Source organism: Phaenicophaeus curvirostris, chromosome 18 (genome assembly GCF_032191515.1).
Source record: "Phaenicophaeus curvirostris isolate KB17595 chromosome 18, BPBGC_Pcur_1.0, whole genome shotgun sequence".
NCBI classification, from domain to species: Eukaryota; Metazoa; Chordata; class Aves; order Cuculiformes; family Cuculidae; genus Phaenicophaeus; species Phaenicophaeus curvirostris.
The window spans coordinates 9,994,682-10,020,515 of record NC_091409.1 but is presented as its reverse complement, the minus strand read 5'-3'; the positions used below and the strand labels follow the sequence as shown (position 1 = coordinate 10,020,515).

At 52.7% G+C, this 25,834-nt stretch overlaps 2 protein-coding genes across 3 annotated transcripts; both read right to left on the bottom strand.

Annotated features, from left to right (window-relative positions):
• Nucleotides 1-14,204: 14,204 nt before the first annotated feature.
• On the bottom strand, nucleotides 14,205-15,571 carry LOC138728474 (P2Y purinoceptor 1-like). The gene has a single exon (XM_069871862.1). It carries the CDS (start codon nucleotides 15,569-15,571, stop codon nucleotides 14,516-14,518), a length of 1,056 nt encoding a protein of 351 aa, XP_069727963.1. The 3' UTR covers nucleotides 14,205-14,515.
• Nucleotides 15,572-17,340: 1,769 nt separating this feature from the next.
• CCN5 (cellular communication network factor 5) lies at nucleotides 17,341-23,645 on the bottom strand. Of its 2 annotated transcripts, XM_069872073.1 has the most exons (5): nucleotides 23,343-23,645; nucleotides 20,846-21,062; nucleotides 20,229-20,480; nucleotides 19,855-20,048; nucleotides 17,341-19,325 (listed from the first exon to the last, which is right to left on the bottom strand). In XM_069872073.1, exons 1-5 carry the CDS (start codon nucleotides 23,628-23,630, stop codon nucleotides 19,302-19,304), a joined length of 975 nt encoding a protein of 324 aa, XP_069728174.1. In that variant the 5' UTR covers nucleotides 23,631-23,645; the 3' UTR covers nucleotides 17,341-19,301. The 2 variants fall into 2 exon arrangements, with proteins under 2 accessions (XP_069728174.1, XP_069728173.1); XM_069872072.1 differs by having other exon boundaries at nucleotides 17,341-20,048.
• Nucleotides 23,646-25,834: the final 2,189 nt, after the last annotated feature.

The following is a 25,834-nucleotide window of genomic DNA, read 5'->3' as shown; positions in this document are numbered from 1 at the left end:
GGCCCCGCCGGGCACCGGCTCCTGGGGGCACCGGCTCCCGGGGGCACCGGCCGCGCCGCCCCCTGCGCCCCCGCGCACCGCCCCCTGCGCGCACCGGGCACCGGCCGCACCGCGCGTACCGGCTCCTGGGGGCACCGTTTGCACCGCGCACCGAGCGCGCCGGCTCCCGGGGACACCGGCTGCGCCGCCCCCTGCGCCCCCGCGCACCGCCCCCTGCGCGCACCGGGCACCGGCTGCGCCCGCTCCCGTGGGCGCCGGCTGCACCGTGCGCCGTTTGCACCGGCTCCTGCGGGTACCGTGTGCACCGGGCACCGTGTACCAGCTCCCGTGGGCACCGGCCATCGGCTGCACCTGCTTCTGCGGGCACCGTTTGCACCGGGCACCGTTTGCACCGGCTCCTGTGGGCACTGTTTGCACCCTGCACTGTTTGCACCCTGCACTGTTTGCACCGGCTCCTGTGGGCACTGTGTGCACTGTGCACCATTTGCACTGGCTCCTGCGGGCACCGGCTGCACCAGGCACCAGCTGCACCATGGACTGTTTGCACGGGCTCCTGTGGGCACCGGGCACCGGCTGTGTCCGCTTCTGTGTGCACCGTTTGCACCATGCACCATTTGCATTGGCTCCTGTGGGCACCATTTGCATTGGCTCCTGTGGGCACCATTTGCGCTGGCTCCTGTGGGCACCGGCTGCACCAGGCGCCGGCTGCACCATGGACCATTTGCATGGGCTCCTGTGAGCACCGGGCACCGGCTGCGCCCACTTCTGCGGGCACCGTTTGCACCGTGCACTGTTTGCACTGGCTCCTGTGGGCACCGTTTGCGCTGGCTCCTGTGGGCACTGGCTGCACCAGGCACCAGCTGCACCATGCACCATTTGCACCGGCTCCTGTGGGCACCGGGCACTGTTTGCAACGTGCACTGTTTGCACCAGCTCCTGTGGGCACCGTTTGCACCGGGCACCGTTTGCACTGGCTCCTGTGGGCACCGGCTGCACCAGGCACCAGCTGCACCATGGACCATTTGCACGGGCTCCTGTGGGCACCGGGCACCGGCTGCGCCCACTTCTGCGGGCACCGTTTGCACCGTGCACTGTTTGCACCAGCTCCTGTGGTTACCGGCTGCACCGGGCACCAGCTGCACCAGGCACCGTTTGCATGGGCTTCTGTGGGCACCGTTTGCAACGTGCACCATTTGCACCAGCTCCTATGGGCACCGGGCACTGGCTGCACTGGGTGCTGCCTCCTGTGGGCACCAGCTCCTGTGTGCGCTGGGCACCTGCTGCTCCAGGCACCAGCTCCTGGGAGCTCCGTTACCGGTTCCCGTTGGCACCAAAGCTGCGTGTCCTGCGTGTCCCAAGCTCACCCGCCTGGCAAGCCCAGGCTGCAGGTGTTCCCTAGCGAGGCCGTGCTCCCTCCCGTGCTGATGCCATTAATAACGGTGCCTTTCTCCAAAGCTGCACCCAGCTGCCTGCTCCCAGGCTGCAGGAGTGTGTTGTCCCTGCTTTTTCCAGCTGGTCACCAGAGCAGAAGGCCTGATGTACCCAGTGCTGTTTTAAGAGCACAATGAAGCAAACTGACCAGATTTGGTGTTTCTGCTGCTTTCTCTGGCACGTTCATCAGATGCTGCAGGCGCGGGGGATGCGGGGCCCACCAGCTCTGTGCTGGTGTTGGGGGCAGCGGGTAGAACATCCCCACACTGATGTGCTCTGGTCAGCCTGGGTCGGCTCGGAGGTGCAGGGAAATCAGCTGTGGTAGGAGACAGAGCCCACAAAGTGAAGACCCTGTTTTTCATTACTGGTTTCCTGAGCTTTTATGTAACCCTCCTGTTTCACTTTTAAAAATAGAAAGGTACTTGTCTGAATTCTATGTTGCAGGAGATAGGATCTCCTTCTTTTGGCTGGGAATAAAACAGACGAGGAGAGCAAACCAACAATCAGGCTTACATCGCTCTTCACTCTACCCATTTCACTTCTCTCTCTGGAGAGACAAAGGTGCTTAGGGTTTTAATTGCAGAAAAGGAGGTCTAAATTGGACGTAAGAAAAGCTTTTTAACCGTGAAGACAGAAAAACACTGGAACAGATTGCCCGAGGAGTGTGTGGCAGCCCTGCCACTGGAAGAGTTTAAAAATAAGATAAGCGGATGTCTGGTTATCTCCTGGAAGTGGTCTGGGTACTGATGATGCTCTCCTGGAGCAGGGGATGACTTGATATCCTCCTGGAGCCCCTTCCAGCCCTGTCCTCTTTATTTCCGTGGCCAGCACGTGGAACACAGTGCCTGTTCCCGCTGTAATCGTGAACTCTTTTTCACCCTGGACACTTGCCACTTCCCTCCTCCTTGCCGAGTCTCTGTGCCAGTGCCATTAGTGAAAGTTGTTATTGAAGAAAAAATACAGGCTCCGGCATCCATCACCAGCAGCACAAGCTGTCGGTGGGTTGCTGTTTGACATTGTAGCTCTTGCAGCCTTCTAAATCACACGGAAAAGCCTCTGCTGGAGGAATGTGTCTGGTTTATGTTCTCTGTGGGGTCATTTGCAGTCCTGCTAATGGGGCCTGGGATGCTGTCAAGCCTTTGGACTCAGAACAATGTGGGGGCTGCTTGCCAGAGAAGACACGCTCCACCTGTGGCCATCCAGCTGCTGGAGAATTTTTCCACTGTCAGCAACAACAACCCACCTCGAACACAGGACACAGTGCCGCTAATTGAGCTCCTATTGGTCCTGTTACAAAGGAAGCAGATCTCACAGTGGTTGTATCGCTGGGTGTCTGCCACACAACTTCTAGGAGGGGATCTGGGCCTCCAGGGCCTTGCAGGTCAAATTCTGGTGTCCCCAGGTAGTATTTGGGGCATGAAGCTGATGTTGTGGCATATTGTGCAAAGCCAGCTGCTCTGTGCAGACCTCGGGCCGACATAGAATCATAGAACCACCAGGTTGGAAGAGACCCACCGGATCATCGAGTCCAACCATTCCCATCAAACACTAAACCATGCCCCTCTGCATCTCGTCCACCCGTCCCTTAAACCCCTCCAGGGAAGGGGACTCAACCCCCTCCCTGGGCAGCCTCTGCCAGTGCCCAATGACCCTTTCTGTGAAAAATGTTTTCCTAATGTCCAGCCTGAACCTCCCCTGGCGGAGCTTGAGGCCATTCCCTCTCGTCCTGTCCCCTGTCCCTTGGGAGAAGAGCCCAGCTCCCTCCTCTCCACAACCTCCTTTCAGGTAGTTGGAGAGAGCAATGAGGTCTCCCCTCAGCCTCCTCTTCTCCAGGCTAAACAACCCCAGATGCCCGTGTATATTCAAGCTTGCAAAACCCTGGGAGATGCTCTCCATCCATAGGAGAAGAAGGGCAGAAGCTACATGCACAGTTCCCCTTAGCAGCAGCATCAGTCCTGTGTGGTCATGGGTTACCTACATCCTCCATGGTTTGTTTCCACGTGTGTCTGCAATGACAGCTAGCAGTGCTTGGACAGAGAGGGTAGAGTATATTCTTCTCAAAGCACTGCCTCCACAGAGAAGGGGTCTGTCAATGGGATTGCACCTTCCCTGGAGCCATTTGGAGCAGGAGTTCATCTCTGACCCTGCAGTATGAACAGCTCTCAGTGCTTCCTCAGCGTGGTTCCTGCTAGCTCTGTCTTCTTCATGTCTTGTGGTGGGTTGACCTTGGTTGGTTCTAAGACCACAGAGGAAATCCTCCCTTGCCAGTGTCTGGTGAAAGGCAGAGCCTTTGGCACAGCCTTTCCCTGCTAAGTTGGGAAATACGGAATCATAGAATCATTCACAATCATGAATTGTAGAATGGTTTAGGTTGGAAGGGACCTTGAAGATCATCTAATTCCACCCCCGCTGCTGTGCAGGGGCACCTCCCACTAAAGATTCAGGCAAATCCTTTTTCTGGAAATGGGGATGCCACCAATGGAGAAGCATTGGAAGAGGGTCTCATTTGGCAATGAGCATGACAAAACGGCTGCTATCACTCCCACGGGTACTTGGGACATCACCATTTCCTCCTTTTGGGGTTTAATTAGACCTCATGCAGGTCACAGGCCCCCATGGAATCAATGCTGCTCAGCAGGATCCATCTCCAGATAAAAAAACACCCAGTAACAAACCCAGCACTGATGAAACCAGGACCATGTGGGCAATAACGTGCTCAGTCTTGTGTTCTAAATGGGGACATAGGCTTCAGAATTAAGATGATGCTGAAATGAGCCAGCTCTACTCTCATATTGCTGTTTCTTGCATGCAGCAAGAACAAGGGGGCATGAGTGAGACCAAACTGTGTCAGATCACTGTTGTGCAGGGCAGTCCCTCCTGAGGTACTGGAGTTTCACACTTTCCCACTGGGAAGCTCCCTCAGTTCAACCTTTGCCTTTCCCCTGACTTTGCTGCACTTGAGAAAGGTCAGGCAGGAGCCACGGGATCAGGCCAGGCAAGATAATGTACTTCATCATTGATTTCCAGTGAGAAGTTGCATTATGAGATTAAATGTCTCATTTTTATTGCATGGGGAGGCAGAGACAAAGCAAGAGCTCTGAAAATAAAATAGAAGTTGAAGTGCTGTGTTTCTGTTGTGAGGTGCTTGTGACCGGGAGCAAATGTCCCTTGTTTGTTCAGTCCTTTGGAGGTGAACTTGGAGAAGCTCCTTCCTTCTGAGGCTGGTAAACAAAGTCAAAGCTCATCTGTGTTTAAACCAGTGCCTAATTAACGTGTCTAATTGGCCCGCATCTAATTCCAGGCTGGTGGGGAATTTGTTAAAAAGCTTTTCTAGTTTTAATGGATTGAAATAAGCAAAGCTGCTTAATCATCTCAGATGAAAGACGCTAAATAGACACCAGCAGTGTGGGGCTGTTTGAGTCAGTCCCGCGTAACAGCATGTGTGGGGAGAGGTGGAAGCATCCTGGCAGCTTTGGGCATCGACGCTGCCCCGGTTTACACCCCCCTGGGCTGGCAGCTCCTGGTCCCTCAGGAAAGGGGTCGGTGTTAGGATGTGTGGTACCAGCTGCCAGCGTAGCCCAGGGTGGCAGCCAGGGCTGAGGATGGGGTCTGGTAGGCATCAGCCCCCTCTCTGGCTTTTGGCCATGGGGCATTCAGCTCTCCCAGGGGCTCTGGGAGCATCCTGGTGTGCTCTGCTTCTTTTGGTTTATTTTTAAGGCCAAATAGATGTTTTGTTTTGCCTTAGTAAAAGCATCAGCTATTCTGGCTTTAATGCCATTTAATACCCAGATTATAGCCTCGCGATGCCAGAGGATATTTTTAAAACAATGGATTAGTTCATTTCTAAAAAGGATTAGATTCTGAGATATGAATAACAACCAGCTGCAGCTGCCCAGATGAGAATGGGACTGCAACCACTGCCTGGCTGTCCCAGCACCCTGAGCTGGGCACGGGGAACCATCCCTCCTCTCCGTGTGAGAGGCCATGGCGATGAGCTCTTTGCACACGCAGTCCCTGACCGAATCCAGGTTGGATGTAGCAATGACAGAATCACAGAATCACAAAGTTGGAAAAGACCCACTGGATCATCGAGTCCAACCATTCCCATCAATCACTAAACCATGTCCCTCAGTGCCTCGTCCACCCGTCCCTTAAACCCCTCCAGGGAAGGTGACTCAACCCCCTCCCTGGGCAGCCTCTGCCACTGCCCAATGACCCTTTCTGTGAAAATGTTTTCCTAATGTCCAGCCTGAACCTCCCCTGGTGGAGCTTGAGGCCATTCCCTCTCATCCTGTCCCCTGTCCCTTGGGAGAAGAGCCCAGCTCCCTCCTCTCCACAACCTCCTTTCAGGTAGTTGGAGAGAGCAATGAGGTCTCCCCTCAGCCTCCTCTTCTCCAGGCTAAACACCCCCAGCTCTCTCAGCCATTCCTCATAAGGCCTGTTCTCCAGACCCTTCACCAGCTTCATTGCTCTTCTCTGGACTCGTTCCAGAGCCTCAACATCCTTGTTTGCTTCTGCCTCATGACTCCATAAATCTTCCTGCAAAATCCCTTCCTGCTAGCCAGGGTTAACTTGTCTGTCCTACAGGCCATGCTCTGGGTTGTTGAAAGCTCAGGACCCTCATGGCTTTCTCTTGGCTCTGGGGTTTCCCTGCTGTCTCTCTGCTTGACTCTAGCTCAGACAGCTGCAGGCGCTTTGCAATTTGGAAGCTCAGTGAGGGAATTAATGAAGCATTGGATATAAACTGGTTGCAAATGCCAAGTGCCTCCACATGGTCACCAGGGATGTGGCTGGCAGGTTTCAGACCCCCCAGGGTAGGTGGATGCAGCTCCACGTATGAGTCTTCAGCCACTTTGTGTGGTACCAGCCGTGCTAAACCTCAGCTGTGCCTCCTCCTGATACCCTGTTAGTGAGCCTTCCCCAGTTCCAACCCCAAAATGGGTCCTGCAAGATGCTGCATGGCCCATTCCTTCCCATCCCTGCTCCCCCCAGCATCCTGCTGGTGCCTGTACACAAAACAGACCAGGGCTGGAAAGGCTGACAGTACTTTTGGCAGTTTATGGTCACAAACTCTATTTTCAGCCTAATAAGTTTTTTATATGCTTGGAAAGCTGTCAGTTGAACATCAGCCAGGCGCAAAGTACCTGCCATAAACTGGCTGGACCGCAACCAAACGGGAAAGGTGCTGCTCTGCTTTAGCAAGTTCTTGATCTCAGCAGCATTAACTGGTTCATTCATTTGGTCTGAGGGAGCTTTAATAATAAAATAATAGGATAAAATAATAATGACCCTGCTTAATAATTTGTAGAAGTATGTGCTGAGACCTTGTTAAATCAGAGCTGGCAAATGATTTGGATTGGGGCTCAGAGGTAGGAGGCTCCGTGGTGCTGCTGTCAGTGCTGGGGGCTTGTCCCTGTGAGGAGCCACCGGACCCCAGTGACAGAGGAGAGAGGCTTTGGAAGGTGTCTGGAGAAGGGTTGTGTTCGCTGGGGAGGTTAATCTGGAGACGAGCAGCTACATCCAGGACTGCAGACTCACCTTAAAATGCTCCCGAGCATGTCTCTGCTCCCACCACAGCAGCATCGCGATGGCTTTAAATGACTTTCCAGCATCACAGCCCATGGGGTTGCCAGGGAGGTCAAGGATGGGGGGAGACAAAGGGTCTGGTAATGAATTGCAAATATGCAAGGCTCGTTCAGAGGGCATCTAGGTGGCAGTTTCACCCCTGTCCTGCGAGGCGGCCCCTGCCACGGTGGCACCACGGGGACAGGAGAGGTCCTGAGCTGCTGTAGGGCTCCCGTGGGACACCCACAGGGCTGGTTGTGATCAGAACCGCAAGAAATGGGCTCTGGTGTTCTGTGTGCCACATCGTAACCCATGTGGTGCCCGGTGAGTTTCAGTGCCGAAGTTCCCTGGGTGCCATGGGACACTCCTTCCCACGACCGCAGCAGGTCCCACGCGGGACACCACGGGCTGGCTGGGGCAAGAGGTGTGTGTGTGACAGCCTGGGCATCATCTGTGTGTGCTTGAGGGAAGAACAACAGCAGCTCCCATCCTGCTGGAGAGCTAAGCCATGCTGTGAGTGAGATTTGCCCGTGACCTTGCGGTGCGGGAGCTGCGGACGCCCCGTCTGCTGCCCTGGGGCTTGGCTTCCCAGGCAGACAGTTTACAGCAAATGGCTCGTTTCAATCCTAAAAATAACCTGGTAGAAAACAAATTGGCCCCAGCACTTCAGCTGGGGAAAAGTATATTTGTTAGTAAAACTCAAGATGTCCTTTCCTGTTCTGCCTCTGAGGCTCCAAGAACTGATGCTGAGATGCTGACTGTGCTTCCCGGCCTGGGAAAAGCTTGCTTCGATGCACTGTTTCATTCCACCAAGATGCATATTTCTTTCCCTGCTGGTGAGACTCCGTAGGCTGTTCCCAGCCTCTGCCAGGCAGAGGTGGCTCCGACTTTGGGGCCACAAACGATTTCCCAGCTGAGGGAGCTGCGATTTGCCCTACCTGGGAGCACAGCAGGTTCCCAGTGGGGAATGAATACAACAAAATGAACATATTTGTTTTCTCTCACAGTGAAACCACAGTGTTTGGACCACATTTCTTCCTCTACCTCAAAACTGCAGATTTTACTGAGTCTTGTTTGTATGCAGAGATTTTCCAGCTGCTTCTCTGCAGGCTTTGCTCTGGCAGCATTAACTGGGGAGATGAGACACATCATCTCTGAATTGCAAATCTAAAGATGCGTCTGTGTGTGCCTGCCCCAGCTGTTTGTGCCCTGCTCCAGCCCTGGCCCCTTCTTTCTAGCCCCAGTCAGGGGTTGTGTGATGTCCGTGGGGCTGAGCAAACGGCAGCACAGGAATCACAGCTGTTCTGGGCATCAGGATGCCAGATCAGCCATGAATTGGTTATAGAGAATCAAATTAACAGTAGACTTCTCTGGAGGCAGGCAAACCACCTGAGTCAACTGGCAAAATAAGCCAGAAGCGTCTCTGGGTTCTGAAATAATTACCTAGCTTTTAATTCCCTTGGTTGAGGGTCTCTTGGGGTGGGAGCTGAGGCAGAGCAGCGACAGGGGGTGATGCTCTTGTGGATATCTCCACACAGAGCCAGGTAATAGATTCAAAGAGTGGCCATTTTTGGATTTCTGGCTTGGGAAACATATTTGAATAGTTCCCTTTATGTGGGAGGACTGGGAGCTGTGAGCTGTCCCCCAGCCTGATGTGGATGCAGCTGCAAGTCCATCACTCATAGCCGTGTTGTGCCTTTGGGAGAGGATGCTGCTCCGTACTTCCAGCAGCAACTCATGTTTGCTGCTCGAGTTCATCCATCAACAGCTCTACTCCTCATACATATAGCACTGGAAAGGAAAATAAACCCTCCTCTTGCCTTCTGTGTTGCTGGGTTTGGTCACACAGGAGCTAACCAGAGCTACTGGCAGTAAATACGGGGTTATGAAATGGAGACCTGGCAAGGAGAGGGAAGAGGCTTACACTCATCCCTATGGGCAGGTGGGTTAAACACAGACTTCTCCCTAATATTTCAGTTGATGGGGCCCCTCTCCTTCACTGTGCACCTTGTGCCATTTGTGTCTCTGTCCTACAGCTGGTGCTGGGGCAAACCTGCCTCAGCTCTTCCCCACCTCCCGGCTCAGTGCAGTGGGATAGTGGCTATGGTGATGGCTCTATTGTTTTCTGCTTTGCACACAGAAAGATGCGTTCCCCCAGCAGCCCTAGGAAGGCTGCAGCACCTCCTGCTGGGTACTGCAAACCCACTGGGGTCTTTGAGAGTCTCAGGCAGCCGGATGAGTTGCATCCCAAGGGCTCTCTGTGTTCCCAGCTCTTTGGGGCTTTCAGCTCTGCAGTGTGTTGTCATTCCAGCACCGCACACACTTTTATAGGGGGATTTTCTCCTTCATGACCAAACAACACCTCAACCAGTGACAGTGCGTGGCTCTTGGCATCACCTCCCTACCCCTGAGCTCTTCTCCATGCCAGCAGCTTCCCATTGCCACAAGACCTGCCTACCCTAAATGGCCTAGATTGGAGATACAGTGGTGCTGTAGGGTGGTCTAGGCTGGTAAGTGCTAACCAGGAGCTGAGGTGCGTGGTTCTCCTCCAGTTCTGCTGAGCGGCATCTCCCCATCAGAGAGGAAAGGCAGCTAGATGGAGTTAATCTGCCTCCTGTCCCTGGATGCACTCTGCACAGCATAGAAGTAGCCTCTCCAAGAAGGAGCTGTGGTGCTACTGAGAATCCTAGGAGATTTCTGATGCTCCTTAGGGTATTCCTTTTGTTCAAGATCTCAAACAAGCTGGCTGCATTGTGCCCTAGTACAAAAGGCTCTTCAGGGAGCCAGATCCAACCTAAGCATCTCTCAGTTGGAGCAGAGAGGAGGTGTCGGAGGAAATTAAAACTATGTTCTCCTGCCAGGTTGCTGAGAAGGCGGCACAAGTCATGGTGCACAGAGCAGGTCCTGGGGGTTTCTTGCTGCTCTGCTCTCTGTGCTGACCCCTGCCTTGATTTAAAAAGTGGCCCATCTCTCTTAAGCCTGGGCTCACCGAGTCCTCCAGGACAAATCCCTGCTTGCAAGGCGCAGCTGCAGTTGCTCTGTAACACACATACAAATGTGTGTCAGCGCTGCAAGCTGCGCAGTGCTGCTGAGCTGCAAGTACATTCCCCAGCTCCTGCTCTCCCTGGGTCCCACACTACATGGCATCACCTATTTATAACTGCATGCTCTGCAGGAATAATATTAGACTGATGGCCTCACACAGTCACACTAAATTTTATTCTATTTATGTGATGTGCTCTTCTCTACAAGCTGCTGGTCTCCCAGACGCCAAAACACACTGCATAACATAGATTTTTCTCTTTTAATAAAACCTTCACCAACAGCACCCATTCCAGGTATATTTACCATTTTTTCCCAGGCCACCGGGAGTAATTGCATCTACTATTCCTTCCCTAGTCTGATCGATACCCTTGGTAAATAAGATAACCTGTCAAGTCTGTTGTCCCTGTAGCCAAAGGTACTTGAGCAATGAAATTGTTTTGCTGAAGAAATAAATGCCTCTCGCAGAATCTGAGGATGCTGTGACCTTTCATTAGTGACCTGAGTGACTCATCCCTTTCCGTGTGCGCACTGCAGCCTCCCGCCACACTGTAAAACCTGCACCGCAAAGTCTTGCTGCCTGGTGCCTGGCGTAGGGAGCTATGGAGCCTCCTGCTCATGCTGCTTCTCCTTCGGCTTCAGACACGCTCTTCACACCTCTGACTGGTCCTAGGGGCTCCTGTGTTATAGAGATGCCCTGTTTGCACCCTTTGCTCCATCTCAGTCCTGCAGTGATGTCCCTGGCAGCCCCAGTCCTTGTCTGAGCAGCAGCTCCTGCTCCCACGGGCTATGGAAATCTCTGACACAAATGCATGAGATTTTCAGCACAAGGCAGCCAATCTATGCTTGTTTAGTAAACAGGGCTTTACTGGCCATACCTCCCCTCTAAAATGAGATGAGCAGCTCAGTCAGAGCCAGATTTTGGCCAGAGGCCACGTATCACGTGCTATGAACTCTAATCACAGGCGGGAGCAAATCCTTCTGCTCCAGCAGGATAACATCATGTAGTGCTGCAGCCTGCAGCTGTCAAACATGGCCTGGGAATCATTTTCATAGAATCACAGAATCACCGGGTTGGAAAAGACCCACCGGATCATGGAGTCCAACCATTCCTATCAATCATTTTGCTGAACTCAAGGAGTCTCTGCAGCTCCTGCAGCACTCACTGCTCACTCCGATCCCCACCATGGACACATGGGAGCCTCTCACCCTCTCACTTTGCTGGGTGCCTCTGGAAACACGAAGACCCTGGAAATGTGACTTCTTTAGTCTCTTTTCAGGAATCTGTGCAAAGTGAAATAAAGACTTAAACAGAGTAGAACACTCTGCATTTATCTACTACTGATAGTGATATTTTCTTCTTGAGAATGTTTTTCATGCCAAGGAAAACAGTTTTTCATTTTAGGGAAAGAAAGTTATCGTACATCTGTGCATCTGTACATGTGCTTGTTAATTCTGCCTGAACAGCTTCCCAGGGCTGTCAGCTCAAAAGTTCTCTTTAACATAACAAATCTTGACTTTGTTTGCAACAAATCCTCATCCAAGAGTAGTTTATTTAATGTAGCAAGAAATGCTGCCAGATTTCCAAGCATGATCCCAGTTCCATTAATGTCAGCTAGAGAGTTTCCACCATTTTTGGTTTGTTGGTTGGGTCTAATCTGGGTAAGGGAGTTAAAAATCTGCGTTGAGGTCAGACTTGTAGACAAGTTCATTGCTCCACTTTGTTGTGCCAGACAGTCTGTGGGAAAAGCGACAGTACAGGTGGGATCTCTCTCCCCAGATTTTAGGCATCTCCAAGTCCAGAAGCAGATAGCCAAGGGAAGGAAGAGGAATATTCAGATCATCTTAAGCCAGAAACCAAAAAGAGATGAAATTAATTTATTTCTTCCTGCAGAGCCAGCTCACCCCATGAGGATGCGCGGCTCATGTAAAGGAACCTGAAAGCACTGGAAAGTCTCTGCAGCAGAGGGGAAAGAACCTCACTGAAAGCCAGGACCTGAGCAGGTGGGTGCTGACCCCGGCACTGCTACAGGTCCTGTGCTCAGGTCTCCTCACTGTGCATGTGCCAGCCAGGAACCGATTCCTGGTTTGGGATGCACCCATGGGCTGGCAGCTCCAGTGGCTGCTTGCTATTCCATCACCCGCTGCAAAAGCTGCCATGCAGGCTCATGTGCCAGCAATCGGGTCTTAATTATACGTGGAGCCAATAAAGGAAGGAACTCTTTTTTTTTTCTTCTTCTTCTCTATTTCACAAGGAGAAGCAACGTTGAGGGTGAGGGGGTTGCAAAGCATGAGATACCAGAAAACCCCATATCTCAGGGTCATCATCCCAATGCACAGCTCCTCGATAGCTTTTGCTGATTTGACAGCTGCAGAACACAGGAAAATGAGCAGATTTATGGCTACAACTGTTTCTGAGGCTCAGAGATGCTTCTAGGGATACAGATCTTTAAATCATCATTAACGATGACATAAGGGGTGTCAGAGAAGACAAGGTTGGGCACGGCAGTGCTAGATGGTGAGAGCAAAATTGCTGACTTCTTATGCAGTGCTCCCTCCCTGGGATGCAGTGATGCTTTATTTCAATCAATCATGCAAAAAGCTGGTGCAGTGACAGGGTGCTGCATCTCCTAGGGGCTCTGGGGAGCTGTAGCATCTTGGGTGGGATAGTGTGTGATGGTGGAAGAGCTGGACGGCTTTGGGAGGAGTGGTTTCAGGAAAGGAAAAGACGAGTTCAGAGCTCTGGAGAAGCTCTGATCTGGGAAGTTTGTGCAAGCAGCAGAGGCAATACCTGGTCCTAATGTCCTAAAGATCTTCCCTACTGCAGAGACAGAAGAGCATCTCATTCAGGAATTTAAGCTTTGTCTTTGGATTTCCTCTGGATCAGGCGGGAGCTAAAAGTTTCAGGGCTTTTCTGTACACCTGCCAGGTGCTGAGCAGACTCTAGAAACCAACCTTAGTCCATGCCTGGCCCAGCACTGAGCTCCTCCGGCTGCCTGCAGTCTCGCTGCACTAGGAGTGAGCTCCCCAGCTGCAGAGCCCTGGGAAACTCATCACTGCTCCAGCCCCCAGGCCAGGTGGCTCCTGTGTTCCTATAAGGCTTTAAAACAAGCCAGATGAGTCACAACTGAAAGCATTAGGTGTTTATTTGCACTTTAGACAAATTAACTCCATCTGAAAGCCAGCTGTGGCTCCTTCTGTGCAGCAAGGAAGGTGGGTCCATGCAAGGAGCAGCTGACTGTGATAAATATTGGGCTTTGGTCCAAAGAGTGCAGCCTCCTGGGTCAGCAGTTTCCCAGAATAGGCAAATTTTAACTCAGAATCCACTTCAGCTGAGCTGTAAGATCTGCTGTTGCAAATCACATTGCTCCTTTCACAAGGATCAAAACGTTCAAGCTGTTCATAGCAGGGAACACCACGAGCAAAACTCAAAATACTGCTCAGGTGCCTTAGCTTACCTCGAAGCAGAAACTTCCTTGGCTCCCCTGGCGACAACAGACGGATTGTCCTCGCCATCGAATCTTGCCTTCACAAGCCTTCAAACCAGCATTGCTTCTCTTCTTTTTGCGTGTCTGATTTTCGATGGATGTATCTAATCCCCTCACGAGGCTGGATGCAAGAGTAAGATGCAGCCACCCACCCAAAGATTCCAACTCTCCTGGGATTTGCCTGTTGAAAGCAGCTGTTCAGGCTACTGCAGTCATTCGCCTTGCAAAAAAAAACCCCGAACCCAACCAACAGCCTCCAGAAACTTTAAAATGCCAATTTGTTGTTGTCTGCTCTGTGCTGTTCCAGAGAGAGTGAGTAATGCTAGAATTCTTTTTTAATTCTGCAGAGGGGGTGGGCAGGAGAGGAAAACACAGATCCTGAAGCAGCTCAGTCACCCAGGAACAACGAACCTAGGAACTGGCACAGCTTAGTCATGTATTTAAAACTTGATATTTTTATGAATATTTCCATTTCCAAAGCACTTCCCTCTTATAAAAATTCACCCTCTCAATTGTCTCGTGATGCAAGTATTTAATTACCATTGCCCTCTCCTTGGGTGAAGGGGAGAATCCTGTCTTAAATCTCTGTCCAGTGGTGGAGAGGGCATTCAGTGGTGGGGACAAGGCATTGTTCCCCCCATTCCTCACTCACTGAGCAGCTCTTTGAGTGGCCAGGGAACCAAGGGGGATGTTAAACAGCTTGTACCACTGCACTGGAGGCTGGACTTCAGGACCGGAGGAAACTCAACGTTCATCTCTTTCCAGCTCCAGGTGTACTGTAGGCAAAATGGTTGGGTTGAACAGATTTGTTCTCAAACCTGGTCCTAGTTTGCTCTCTGATGCTGGCAGTCCTGTCTATACCTTGTGTGAGATTGGAAATGGTAATGCTGCAGTCACCATCTCTCTGCAAAACAGGCATCACGGTGTTCCTGAGAAGGGGACAAGTGCAAACCGAAGTGGTGCATCCTTTGGAGGGGGTGTTGGGTACCTCAGAGCTCATCAGAAGCCTCCTCCTCACAAAGAATGATGTTCGTCGTCTTCTCATCAACCTGGCAAGATGTTTTCTTCCTGAAGGAGGACCCCAGAGACTGGCTGGCTTTTTGGCAGGTAGTCCTCATACGTGACATGCAGTCTTCACTGGTCATCATGTAGAGCAGAGGGTTGAGGGCACTGTTGAAGCTGGCCAGACCCCGGGTCACCTGGTAGGAAACGTAGATGTTCTTTAAAGCCTGTGTGCAGAACCCTTGGAGCTGCCAGCTTCGAGACAACAAGTTGAGGTTTCTGAAGATGTGGTAAGGGAGGAAGCAGATGGAGAAAAGGACCATCACAAGAATCACCAGTCTGATGCTTCTTCTCCTGAGGCTGAGGTCCATGGTGTCATTCCTGCAAAGCACCACAACTACATGACAGTAGCATCCGATGATGATGAGGAACGGGATGATGAACCCAGTCACAGAGATGGCCACGGTGTACAGCAAGTAAACACCCAGCTTCTCATGTCCCGTTGTGTCGTGACACTGCATCCCTGTGTTGTCCATCTTGCTGAAGGCGAAATCAGGAGCTACCTGCATGATGACCCACACCCAGACCATCGCGCTGAGCCACACCGAAGAGGTTGCCCCTTGGCACCTGCCCCGTGCTTTCAGCGGATGCACGATGCCCAGGTAGCGGTGGACGCTGATGCAGGTGAGGAAGCCGATGCTGGCGTAGAGGTTGAGGTGGAAGAGGCCCCGGGTGATACGACACCAGCCATGCCCGAAGAGCCACACTCTGCCCCGCAGGTAGTAGCTAACGAGGAAGGGCAGCGTGCTGACGTACAGCAGGTCAGCCAGCCCCAGGTTGCCCACCAGCAGGGCGAGGGGATGGCTGGGGACCGACCGGCGCCCGCTGCAGAGGTGCCACAGCCCCAGCCCGTTCCCCACCAGCCCCAGGGGTGTCACCACAAGGTAGACGGCAGGCAAGAAGCGCTGGGCAAAGGTGGTGTCCACGGGGCAGAGAGCTCCGCTGCCGTTGCCGGGCCAGGGGACAAGAGCCTCCCCGGCCATCGGTCGCAGGGGTGAGGTGGCTCTGGTTGTGCTGTGCCCAGAGCCGGTCCTGGCAGTGGGGTGTTTGGGGCACAGGGCTCTCCGCCGGAGGACGTGGGGAGGGCTGCCTCAGTGGAGATCCTCAGTTTCCGGCAGCTTCCACTGCGCTCGCAGTGCCTGCCGCCAGCCTACTTGAGATATTTTGAGCCGAGCGCCAGGGACACGCAAGCCCCAGCTATTTTGGAAGCTTTGCGTGCTGGGAGGGAGCTGGAGGAAGGGGGCAGGGAGGCAGGAGGACGGCTCTGCCTCAGAGACAGCAGAAGATGCCTGCTGATGAGGTCCAAATCTTTCAGCCTACTTCTGTTCTTTTCCTCTCGGAGTGAGGAGCAACCCCCTCATCCTTACAGACCAGGAGCTGGAAGCCTGTACCCCTCACTTCCACTCACTCAAGCTCCACCAGGGGAGGTTCAGGCTGGACATTAGGAAAAAGCTTTTCACAGAAAGGGTCATTGGGCACTGGCAGAGGCTGCCCAGGGAGGGGGTTGAGTCACCTTCCCTGGAGGGGTTTAAAGGACGGGTGGATGAGGTGCTGAGGGACGTGGTTTAGTGATTGATGGAATGGTTGGACTCGATGATCCGATGGGTCTTTTCCAACCTGGTGATTCTATGATTCTATGATCTACTATTTTTTATTGAGCACTGCACTCTTGTGCTCAGGGAGGCGTGTGACAATGTTTAGCTTTAATGAGGGGCTCATCCAGCCCTTTCTCAGCCAACTCCACGCTTTTACAAGTCATCAGTACAATCACCAGAGAATGGCTTGGAAAAGAAATTCTGATGCACGTTGTTTACGCATGGAGTTTCTCCTTCAGCTGCACACACTTGCCCTGCCATGAGCTGTGATGTGTTGCTCACCACTGGCTTGGGAAAAGGATTGTCAAATCACATGCCATTTGTGGGTGTAGATGTGGCAGGATGCCTTGAGGACAGAGGTGAGTTGTCTTCTGGTTGGGGTTTTGGTTTTTTATCTTTATGGGTGACCATAATTATCTGTGGACGCAGACTATTTATCTGCCACCCCACAAGAGCAGGCAAAGCTTAGGACCCACTGCGTCAGAGGCTGCAATAAATGTGATCCTCAAATAACTACATGTTTCCAGGGTAGCAATCCTTTAGAGGCAACAGCAAATATTGTGAGACTGGCAATCAAACTGCAAGAGTTGATTTCCCTGTATTCTTAGTGAAAAATAACTCTGAATTATTTGGATTCATTAATTCATTATTCAGATCTTTTCTGCTTAGTGAATCAGGGAGAAATGACATTTTGAAGGGGAAAAAAAAAAGAGAAAATTATAGCAGAGGTGCATTGAGTCATTTTTATTTGAGATGAGAATTACAGGTTGCTGCTTAAAAAGTGGCCTTTTGAATTTTGCCATCACCTAGAGGTGACAGGGCAGGATTTGGGAGGCAGCGAGAGCCCTGGCAGCGCTCCCTGCCAGCAGCTGACCCGGCCTTGGTAGCTGTGTCCCAACGTGCTCAAACAAGAACTGGCTTAAAACCAGGATTTTCAGTACACAGAATGTCTTATTCATGTCAGTCAAAGAGCATTGTGGTTTTAAGTTTACATGAAGTGGTGGCTGCCCCATCCCTGGAGGTGTTTGAGGCCAGGTTGGATGAAGCTTTGAGCAACCTGATCCAGTGGGAGGTGTCCCTGCTCTTTGCAGGGGGATTGAAACTGGGTGGGCTTTCAGGTTCCTTCTGACCCAAACCATTCTATGATTCTGTGTCACTGGTGCAGCCGTCACAGAGGTGAAAAAAGTCAACAAAAGTTACAGATCAGGCTATGTTCATTCTGTAATCTGCTGCCTGCCAGAGATTAACCACGTCCCCCGTGTCAAACTGTATTAGTGATTTGTATTCAGGCAGAGCGCCAGATGATCACAATAAATAATTCTCTTTGTAAGCAGTGTTTTCTGCAGGAGCAGTGAGAATTTTTTAATAGTTTTTTCCCCAAAAGAGGTGACTAAAAAGCATCCTTGACTTTTATTTTCAATAGTTATAGTGGCTAGGAGAGCAGATGAGTAGCTGCCTTGGCCCTGCTGCCTTTCCTGCTGCTTGCAGGGAGTCTTTCCCCTGGGCAGGAGAGGGATGTTCCCCCTGCCACTCATTTTTTTGCCCCTGCACCCCTAAATCTCCCCTGCTATGGCCACGGTTGGTCCCGTTGGCTGAGTGGATGTAGTCCATGACTGGGTAAAAGGTGCTAAGGGTTGAGGTGCTAAGGTGCATGGTTGAGGTGCTAAAGGACATGGTTTAGTGTTTGGTAGGAATGGTTGGACTCGATGATCCGGTGGGTCTCTTCCAACCTGGTGATTCTATGATTCTATAAAAGGAAAGGAGCAGAATTTAATCCAGGATATAATACACTGTAATAATGGTTTGGGTGCTTGGACTCACATTTTCTTTCTTTTTTGGTTTTCTTATTCTAAGCAGCCGGCACTAAGGTGCCTCCAGTCTTCCCCACCCCGGGTCAGGCTTTTCTAGCAGCAGCCAAGCTGGCCATGAGCAGGAGGGTTCATCCCGCACAGACAAGCCCACGCAAGCTCCACACTTACGTGACCACATCTTTATTTTCAGTTCCATGAATATGCATTCTAAACTGTCCAGATCTCACCTGGACGTGTCATCTAAACCGCTGCTCCTTTCCAATCGTCCTTCTTGTCCTGCTGTGGGACGTATGTTCTCTCTGCATGCTTGCGTGAGGCCGTTAGAGGGCATTTGGGTTTCATTTTTCAATCATCCAGAAGGATTATTGCTGTGAGAAAGTAAAGGCAGAGCTGCCAAGCAACTCTCCTGCGCTGACTCTCACATAGCTCGACCAGCTCCAGCCTGTCGGGAGACGGCCCCTACTCATCTTTGTGATTTGTTTTCTCTTTTTACTGTTTTCCTTTTGGCCTTGGCTCGCAGGGTATGTGCTTGGATGGCAGGCGGTATGTCTGGTGCTGCAGAGCGATGTCTCCTGTGTCTGAGCTCCTCGCTCACTGCAGCCCTGCCAAACCGCTAGCGCTTTGGAGAGGAGGAGGCCAGGCAGAGCAGGAAGGTTCATGTTTATTCTGGAGAGATGCGAGGAAGGTGAATTAGAGCTGCCATCAGGAGGACTGCTCTGCCTATGCCCAGGAAGGCAGCTGCCAGGGTGGATGTCGTGGGATGGCTGAGCTCGTGAATGGTGGAGCTGCTCAGCCTGGCACAGCAGAGACTTGTGCTCTGCAGCCCAATGTACCTGCTCCTTCCCCAGGGAGGCAGGGTGTGAGGGTTCCCCCTGCAGATTTGGGCTTCCAGCTACTGGAGACAGTCTCTCTCACAGCCCTCTGCATGCGTGATGTGGTGGAGGAGAAGCATCACCTCTCCAAAAGCCCCGCTGCTCTGGGAAATGACCAGTTCTTGATTTCTCATGTGGATTTATGCTTGAGGCAGGGTTTCCCTGTTTCCTCTTTCATTCCACTTAAGAAACTCTGTGATGCTGCCCAGTAACCCTGTCTGGGGCAGTGGGGTGCCCAGAGAGGGCAGGTGCTGGGTGACACAGGGATCTTGTTCTCTATTTCCACCCTCCTTTGCAGCCAAAGTCCATCAGTTCTTCCCCAGTTCTGAAGAGATGAGTCCTCTATCTCCACCAAAACCACAGTGCCATGGGCTTGTGCCAGACTCTTTGCCAGGACGAGGTGTTTGCTCTGGGATGAAACTGGGGTAGGCACAGCTACCAGCGTCCTCCTCTTCCCCTCTGGAAAGGCAGAGTGGAGAGTGATGGGGAGGTGGAGGGGATGGTGGCATGTCCCCCACACGTAGAGAGCAGGAGCATGTGGCAGTGCAGGTACCTGGCCCCAGAAAGTACTATCTGCCTGCAAGCAAGGGAGTTTTTGCACTGTGTCCACACTGGAGGCTGTGCCAGGCTAATTAAAGGGGCACTGTGGAGCCAGGGTACCCAGGGAGTCAGCCAGGAGCATCTCTGATCACAGGGGCAGGTCGAGCCCACCTGTGTGTCTCAGGGTTATGCGGGATCCACAGTGCTCTCAGATTCAGATATGCAGAGATCCCAAAATCCAGGTCTGCACCTGCCATCGACTGTTTTCCAGGTGCAGTTTCAGGAGGTGGTTTATCTGTCCCTGAGACATGCTCAGGTCATGGCTGGGGAGGGCTCATGGGTTGCCCACAGGTAACTGGGGCTCCAGTGGCTCGCGTGGGCTGGCACTTCCCTCTCTCAATAAAACCTGTTGCTCAGAGGCACCAGCTTCACTGAGGCTCTCACTTACCACCGGGGAAGCTGCTGACAGAGCCGGGCAGGGTCTGGCCATGCAGAGCCGCCTCTGGGTCTCCAGCCTGCAGTAGCGGTTCTGGTTGGAGACGCGAGTAGAAAAGCCCACGCCACAGGTGACCGAGCAGGCGCTCCACTGCGTGCCCCACTCCTGGCAGGGGTATGGCAGTGACGGGGACACTACCGCAGGGGCTGGAGGAAGAGAGATGAGGGGAGAAAAAGTAGTTGGAGCCAGGCACTGTGCAACAGCCACTGTGGGTGCTGCAGGCAGAGCCCGGCATGGTGGAGAGACGAGGTGTCTCCTGTTGGTGTTCATGGTCTGGAGTGAAGAGACCATCTCTAGAGACCTGTATGGCATGTTCTACATCTTACCTGTCCCAGCAGCCCGAAGGAGGTGCTGGTCCCTGGCCTCACAGATCCACTCAGGGCAGCACTTCCCCGGGACCTCCACGCGCCGTGGGTTCGGGCAGTCTGGGGTGGGCAGCCGGACATCCTCCTGGCAGAGCGGGATGCAGGTGAAACCCCCATCCAGGCAACGACACTGGAGCTTGCAGCTGGGCTGGAAAACCTCCCCATCTTTATAGACCTGGCCATTCACCTCACAGCCCTCCTCGGTGTCTTCAACTGCAAACAACAGCCAGGGAGCCCATTAGGGACAAAATGACAGAGATGTGGATGGCAGGGGAGGGAATTGGTGGGGCTGACACAACAGGACTGAACTGAGGATGACAGAAGTGACTGAGAGGTTTGTGGGGTGGACGTGGGTTTGCAGCAGCATGTGCATTGCCCAGCCTCCCCCTCTTCTCTACCTCCTCTCCTCACCATCTCTCTCTACTTTCCAAGCAACACCTCACTAGTTAAGCTGCTTTTGGAGCCTTAACAGCTTCCCTGAAAGAAGTGAGGGATGCAAGGGATGCTTGGAGCTGGCTGGGCCCCAGCTGGAGTCAGGGTGTGCGCTGGGTTGGGGGCATCGCCGGCAGGGAACTCACAGTTGCAGGTGGCTCCTGTCCCTGTGGGCGCTGCACTGTAGTCGCAGACGAGGCCCTGGCTCTGGTCGCAGACGTGGAGGAAATCACAGGGCTCTCCCAGGCGCCGGGCACAGATCTTGCAGCAGCCACAGCCATCCAGGACCAGCGGGGACCCGCGGGGGCAGCGCGGTGGCACCCAGGGGCAGTAGCATGGTCTCCGGCACAGCTGCGCACACACCTGCAGAGGCAAAGCCAGCACTGGTTCAATGAAGGTGTTTTTTGGTTAATGGCTGCTATTTCTCTGCGACAGCCAGGTAATCCTTTCTCGGTCATGTGAGCAGATTTTTGGTTGGAGGGAGGTTCTGAAAGTCCTTGAGAACACGGCGAAGCAGCCTGGAAAGCTGTTGTCCTCCATGGAAACCAGGGAGAATCAGGGATGCTCAACACTCCAAGGATGGGAACATAGAATCATCAGATTGTTTAGGTTGGAAAAGGCCTTTAAGATCATCAAGTCCAGCCATAAACCTAGCACTGCCAACTCCACCACTGAACCATGTCCCTAAGCATCACATCCACGTGTCTTTTAAATACCTCCAGAGATGGTGACTCAATCACTTCCCTGGGCAGCCGGTTCCTGTCCTTGCTTTCAGTGAAATAATATTTCCTAATATCCAGTTTAAACCTCCTCTGGTGCAACTTGAGGCCATTTCCTCTCATCATATCACTTGTTACTTGGAAAAACAGACCAGCACCTGACTTGCTCCAACCTCCTTTCCAGGAGCTGCAAAGAGCAATGAGGTCTTCTCTGCTCCAGGCTAAACAGCCCCAGGTTCCTCAGCTGCTCCCAGAACCCCTGGGCTCCAGACCCCTCCCCAGCTCCATTCCCTTTCTCTGGATGCGCTCCAGCAGCTCAATGTCTTTCTTGTAGTGAGGAGCCCAAAACTGAACACAGGTCTTGATAACCATAGCTCATTCTGGTTGCACAATTACCCTGGCACAAAAAACTTCTGCAGGCAGCGCTTGCGCTGCCATCCTGTCGTATCTGAGGGGGCTGTTGCAGGTAGGGCCTGAAGCCAAGGGATTTGGTCCTGCAGTTTGGAAGTGAATTCTTTGCCTGTACTGGGCTAACAGTGTGTGTACGTGTGAGCCCCTCGCAGCAGCTCTGACCCACTCTCTGACAGCCCTGCTGCTCTGCTTGCCCCACAGCCAGCACGTGCAACGCAGACAGCAGTTCAGAAAATGTGCAACCAAACAACTCAGCCCCGTGCTGGTCCAGATACTGATGTCTCTGCTGAGACTGCCAGGAGATTGATGGGTTCAGATGGATGGGATTTTAGATACCGTTTCTCTTTCTCTTTTAGTTTCTCCCAGTAGCTTCAGACCTGACATGACCAGTTAGGCACAGAAGGTGTGCTCCCTGGTCCCCATTTGCAGTAATTTAGATGTTCTTTCATGGGTCTGTAGAAATGCCAGTGCCAGGAGATAAAATATGTCTGAAATGGGCTGAGTGACCTGGGTCTTATTGTAGTTTTATCAATGAGCAGTATTATTACTGTGGCAGCAACAAGAGAGACGTTCACACAGGGACCAAAGGACTGGCTATGGTGGCCAGGTTTGGGCTGGGGGCACAAGGGCCCTTGGTTACTCTCCAGGCACTCATGAGCACCTGGGGCAGCAATCAATTCTCTCTCACAGCTTACCCAGGCAGCCAAGGGCATTTTTCATCTTTCAGGAGGTTGCTGTTACAAATCAATGTTTTAGAAAGATTAGCCAAGCCAACTCCATTAATCTATTTCCCTGGCTCCTTGTAATTAACTTGTCTTTAGATGACAATGTGGCTGCTATCTTAACTGTCTGGGAAAGGAGTCAAATATTCACCACACTGCCACGATGTCCCTGCTTGCAGGTCTGCATTAGGATTCAAGCACTTGGAGATGAGATACCCCAAACTGTTCAGATTCCTTGCTCTCTGCACAGGCAACTATTTTCACGCAGAGGCCAAGAGAAAAAAATAAAATCACTACAACAATCCAAATTCTGTTGGAGGCATTGGCTTTGCATGAGCATCCCAGGGAGGGGAGGGAGAGCTGAAGAATGCTGAGGCTGGGGCTCGCCGCTTGGCCCCCTGCCTCAGGAGCCTGGGCAGGGACCAAGGAGTTTGCAGGAGCCGCTACCGCTGAGCTGCTGCTCGCTCGCTGTCGGGGATACATACCACAGCCCTGGGTGCGGGAGAGCTGGAGCCATGGGCAAGCAAACAAGAGTGCATTGCTGTCATTCCTGCGTGCTCCGTGGACTTGCACAACAACTTTGGCCCATGGATGTTAAGACCCTGCTGCTTAATTGCAAATGTCTCTCCCAACCATAGGTCTGTCCCTGTGGGACTGCAGGAACACAGCCTCTCTGCCAGCCGGCGTTAGCCACCAGGCTAACACCCCATTCCTCCCTGCATCTCACTTTGCAAGAACCGGGTGCTCCCCGAAATAAGGCTAAAGCTGCCCCAGGGCCCCGTCTCCCTTACCTTACAGAGGATGCAGAGGAAGGAGAGGAAGAGGAGCTGCTTCTCCAGCTGGAGCCTCATGCTGCTCTCCCCCTGCCACTTCAGCACATCACCCCCTGGGCAGTTTGGAGGCAGTGGCGTGTTTGCAGGTTTTAAAGCCCCGAGTAGGTCCTGCTGGTGTTTATACTCTCCCTCTCTGATGTCACTCACAGGCTCCAATATAAACATGAGCAGGTTTGGACAAGCCTCAAGATTTTCTTTTTTTTTTCCCTTTCTCTTTTTTTTTCCAGCCCACATTCCAGCTGCCATTTCCACTCCCTTCAAGGTGAGAATGTGCTCTCTGCTGAGACAGCAAGCAAAGGAAAGGGATGCTCTCCCCAGGGAGCACAAGAGAGGGGCTGGGGAGCCAGGTTGGTGGGGTGAACTGTCTCCTTGCTGCTAGCTGCATCCAGGAAGGAAAGTCAATTCCTCTTGTTACTGATTAAGGTCTGCCCAGACAGAGCTGACATCTTCCTCCTGGGTTTTAAAGCATTCGGCAGGGCTATCCCTGCCACCATCCACTCTGGGACAAAGCCACAACTGTGCAGTTGCTGGGGACACACTCATGCTAAGCACAGCGCCTGGCGGGCTGTGGGACAGAGGTGAGTTGCCCACACTGTGCAGAGTCCTGAAGTCAAGGGCAGGATTGTGTCTCTTCATCACTGAGGACAGTGTGTGGCTTGGTTTTGATTCCCAGCAACTGGGGTTGCAGCAGTTTGCCAGGCGAGCTCTCCAGGCAGTAGAAGTGCCCCTGCCTCTCGATTTCTCTGGCACAGCAAGAGCAGGAAAGGAATTTGCTGTGGTGGTGGGGTGCTACAGCATCCCCCATCCTGCACGGGGCTGGGGCTGCCCCGGGAGGTGCTGGTGCTGCAGTGGTGGGTGTCGGATGCACATGGTGTTGCATTGCCCTGGTATGCAAGGCAGAGAGGGCTGCAGCATGGTCCTTGCCAGAGCGCTGCTGAATTCAAGCCTTGTAAACCCCAGCTCAGCTCCTGAAAAAATATGATTGGTTTAAGCAACGGTGAGAATTTAAAATCCGTTTTCAGGGAAGAGGAGTGGGTGCTGAGGTTTTGCCTCCCAAGCTTTTATTGCTTTTCAGCCTGTCCTTCGCAAGCTTTCCTTGCAGCTGCTGTGTCTGTGCAGTATGGGATGGCTCTTTTTTTTTTTGAAAGAAAAAAGTAGACATAGAATCATAGAATCACCAGGTTGGAAAAGACCCATCAGATCATCGAGTCCAACCATCCCTATCAAACACTAAACCATGCCCCTCAGCGCCGCGTCCACCCGTCCCTTAAACCCCTCCAGGGAAGGTGACTCAACCCCCTCCCTGGGCAGCCTCTGCCACTGCCCAATCACCCTTTCTGTGAAAAAACATCTCAACACCTTCGGGAAACCAAGTCCCTTCTCCATGTTCCTGTGCCTAGATCTTATCACAAGGGGTAAGAAGGGGAACTTGTGAGTCCAGAGATTGAGGGGAATGCCAGGTAAGGTGCGGGATGTCCTGCAGCTCCCCCCAGGCTGTGTCCTCCACTCCCTTGCCTGCAGGACGTGGTCTGGGGGCGGGGAGCATGGCTCTCACCTTGACCCAAAGCAGTGGATCCTGGCAGCTGTGCACAGACCCTCTATTTCTTGTAGGCACAATGGGAACTGCTGCTCTGCATCTTACATTATATGTGTTGGCAAACACACAGGAGGAGCTGGGTGGTTTTGCTTCGTTAGCTGCAATCAGCCTGTTAACGAGGTCATGGCAGCTTGTGGAAATAACAAGCCACCTTCCAAGGGCGGCTGTCACTTCTCCTGGCACTCACATTGAAGCCCCAGCTCCCTGCATGGCCCAAGCCCTGCCCAGATGCAAATGTGCCCATCACAGGGGTGGCCTGAGGACCGAGCATTGCTCCATCCTCTCTGTCAGAGTGGTTCAGGCACTACTGATGGGTTCTTACAAGCCGGAAGGTTCGATGCCAAGGCTGGAGGCGCATGCCATGCTGCCTTTTTCCGCTCCACTCCCCAGAGCTGATGCCCTCCCACTGGCCACACATTTCAGAGGCTGCAGCCCAGCTAGACATCCCAGAGGTGGCTGCGGTGCCTGTATCAGCCACGGCTCTAGAGCAGCCAAAGCACCGATCCAGCCTTGCCGCAGGCGGATGGGGAGTTCAATTAATTATTCCAGGCTTGTGTTTATTAGGACTCCTGATTAATGGGCATGACTTCATTTCCCAGTTAGAAACCAGATGACAATGCTGGTAGGGGAAATAAAAACCTCTCGTCATCCTCAGTGAGCAGCCAACAACCCTGGGTGAAGCCCTGGGGGGCAGTGTGGCTCCCCTCTGTGGGCTAGGGCTCAGGTTCAGCTATTTGGGGTGGGAGCCCCTTCTTTACCCTGTTCTTCAGCTTGGGACAAGAGTGGACATTGCTTCCCCCCGCTAGCTGATGCCTAAAAGGAGGTTGTGGAGAGGAGGGAGCTGGGCTCTTCT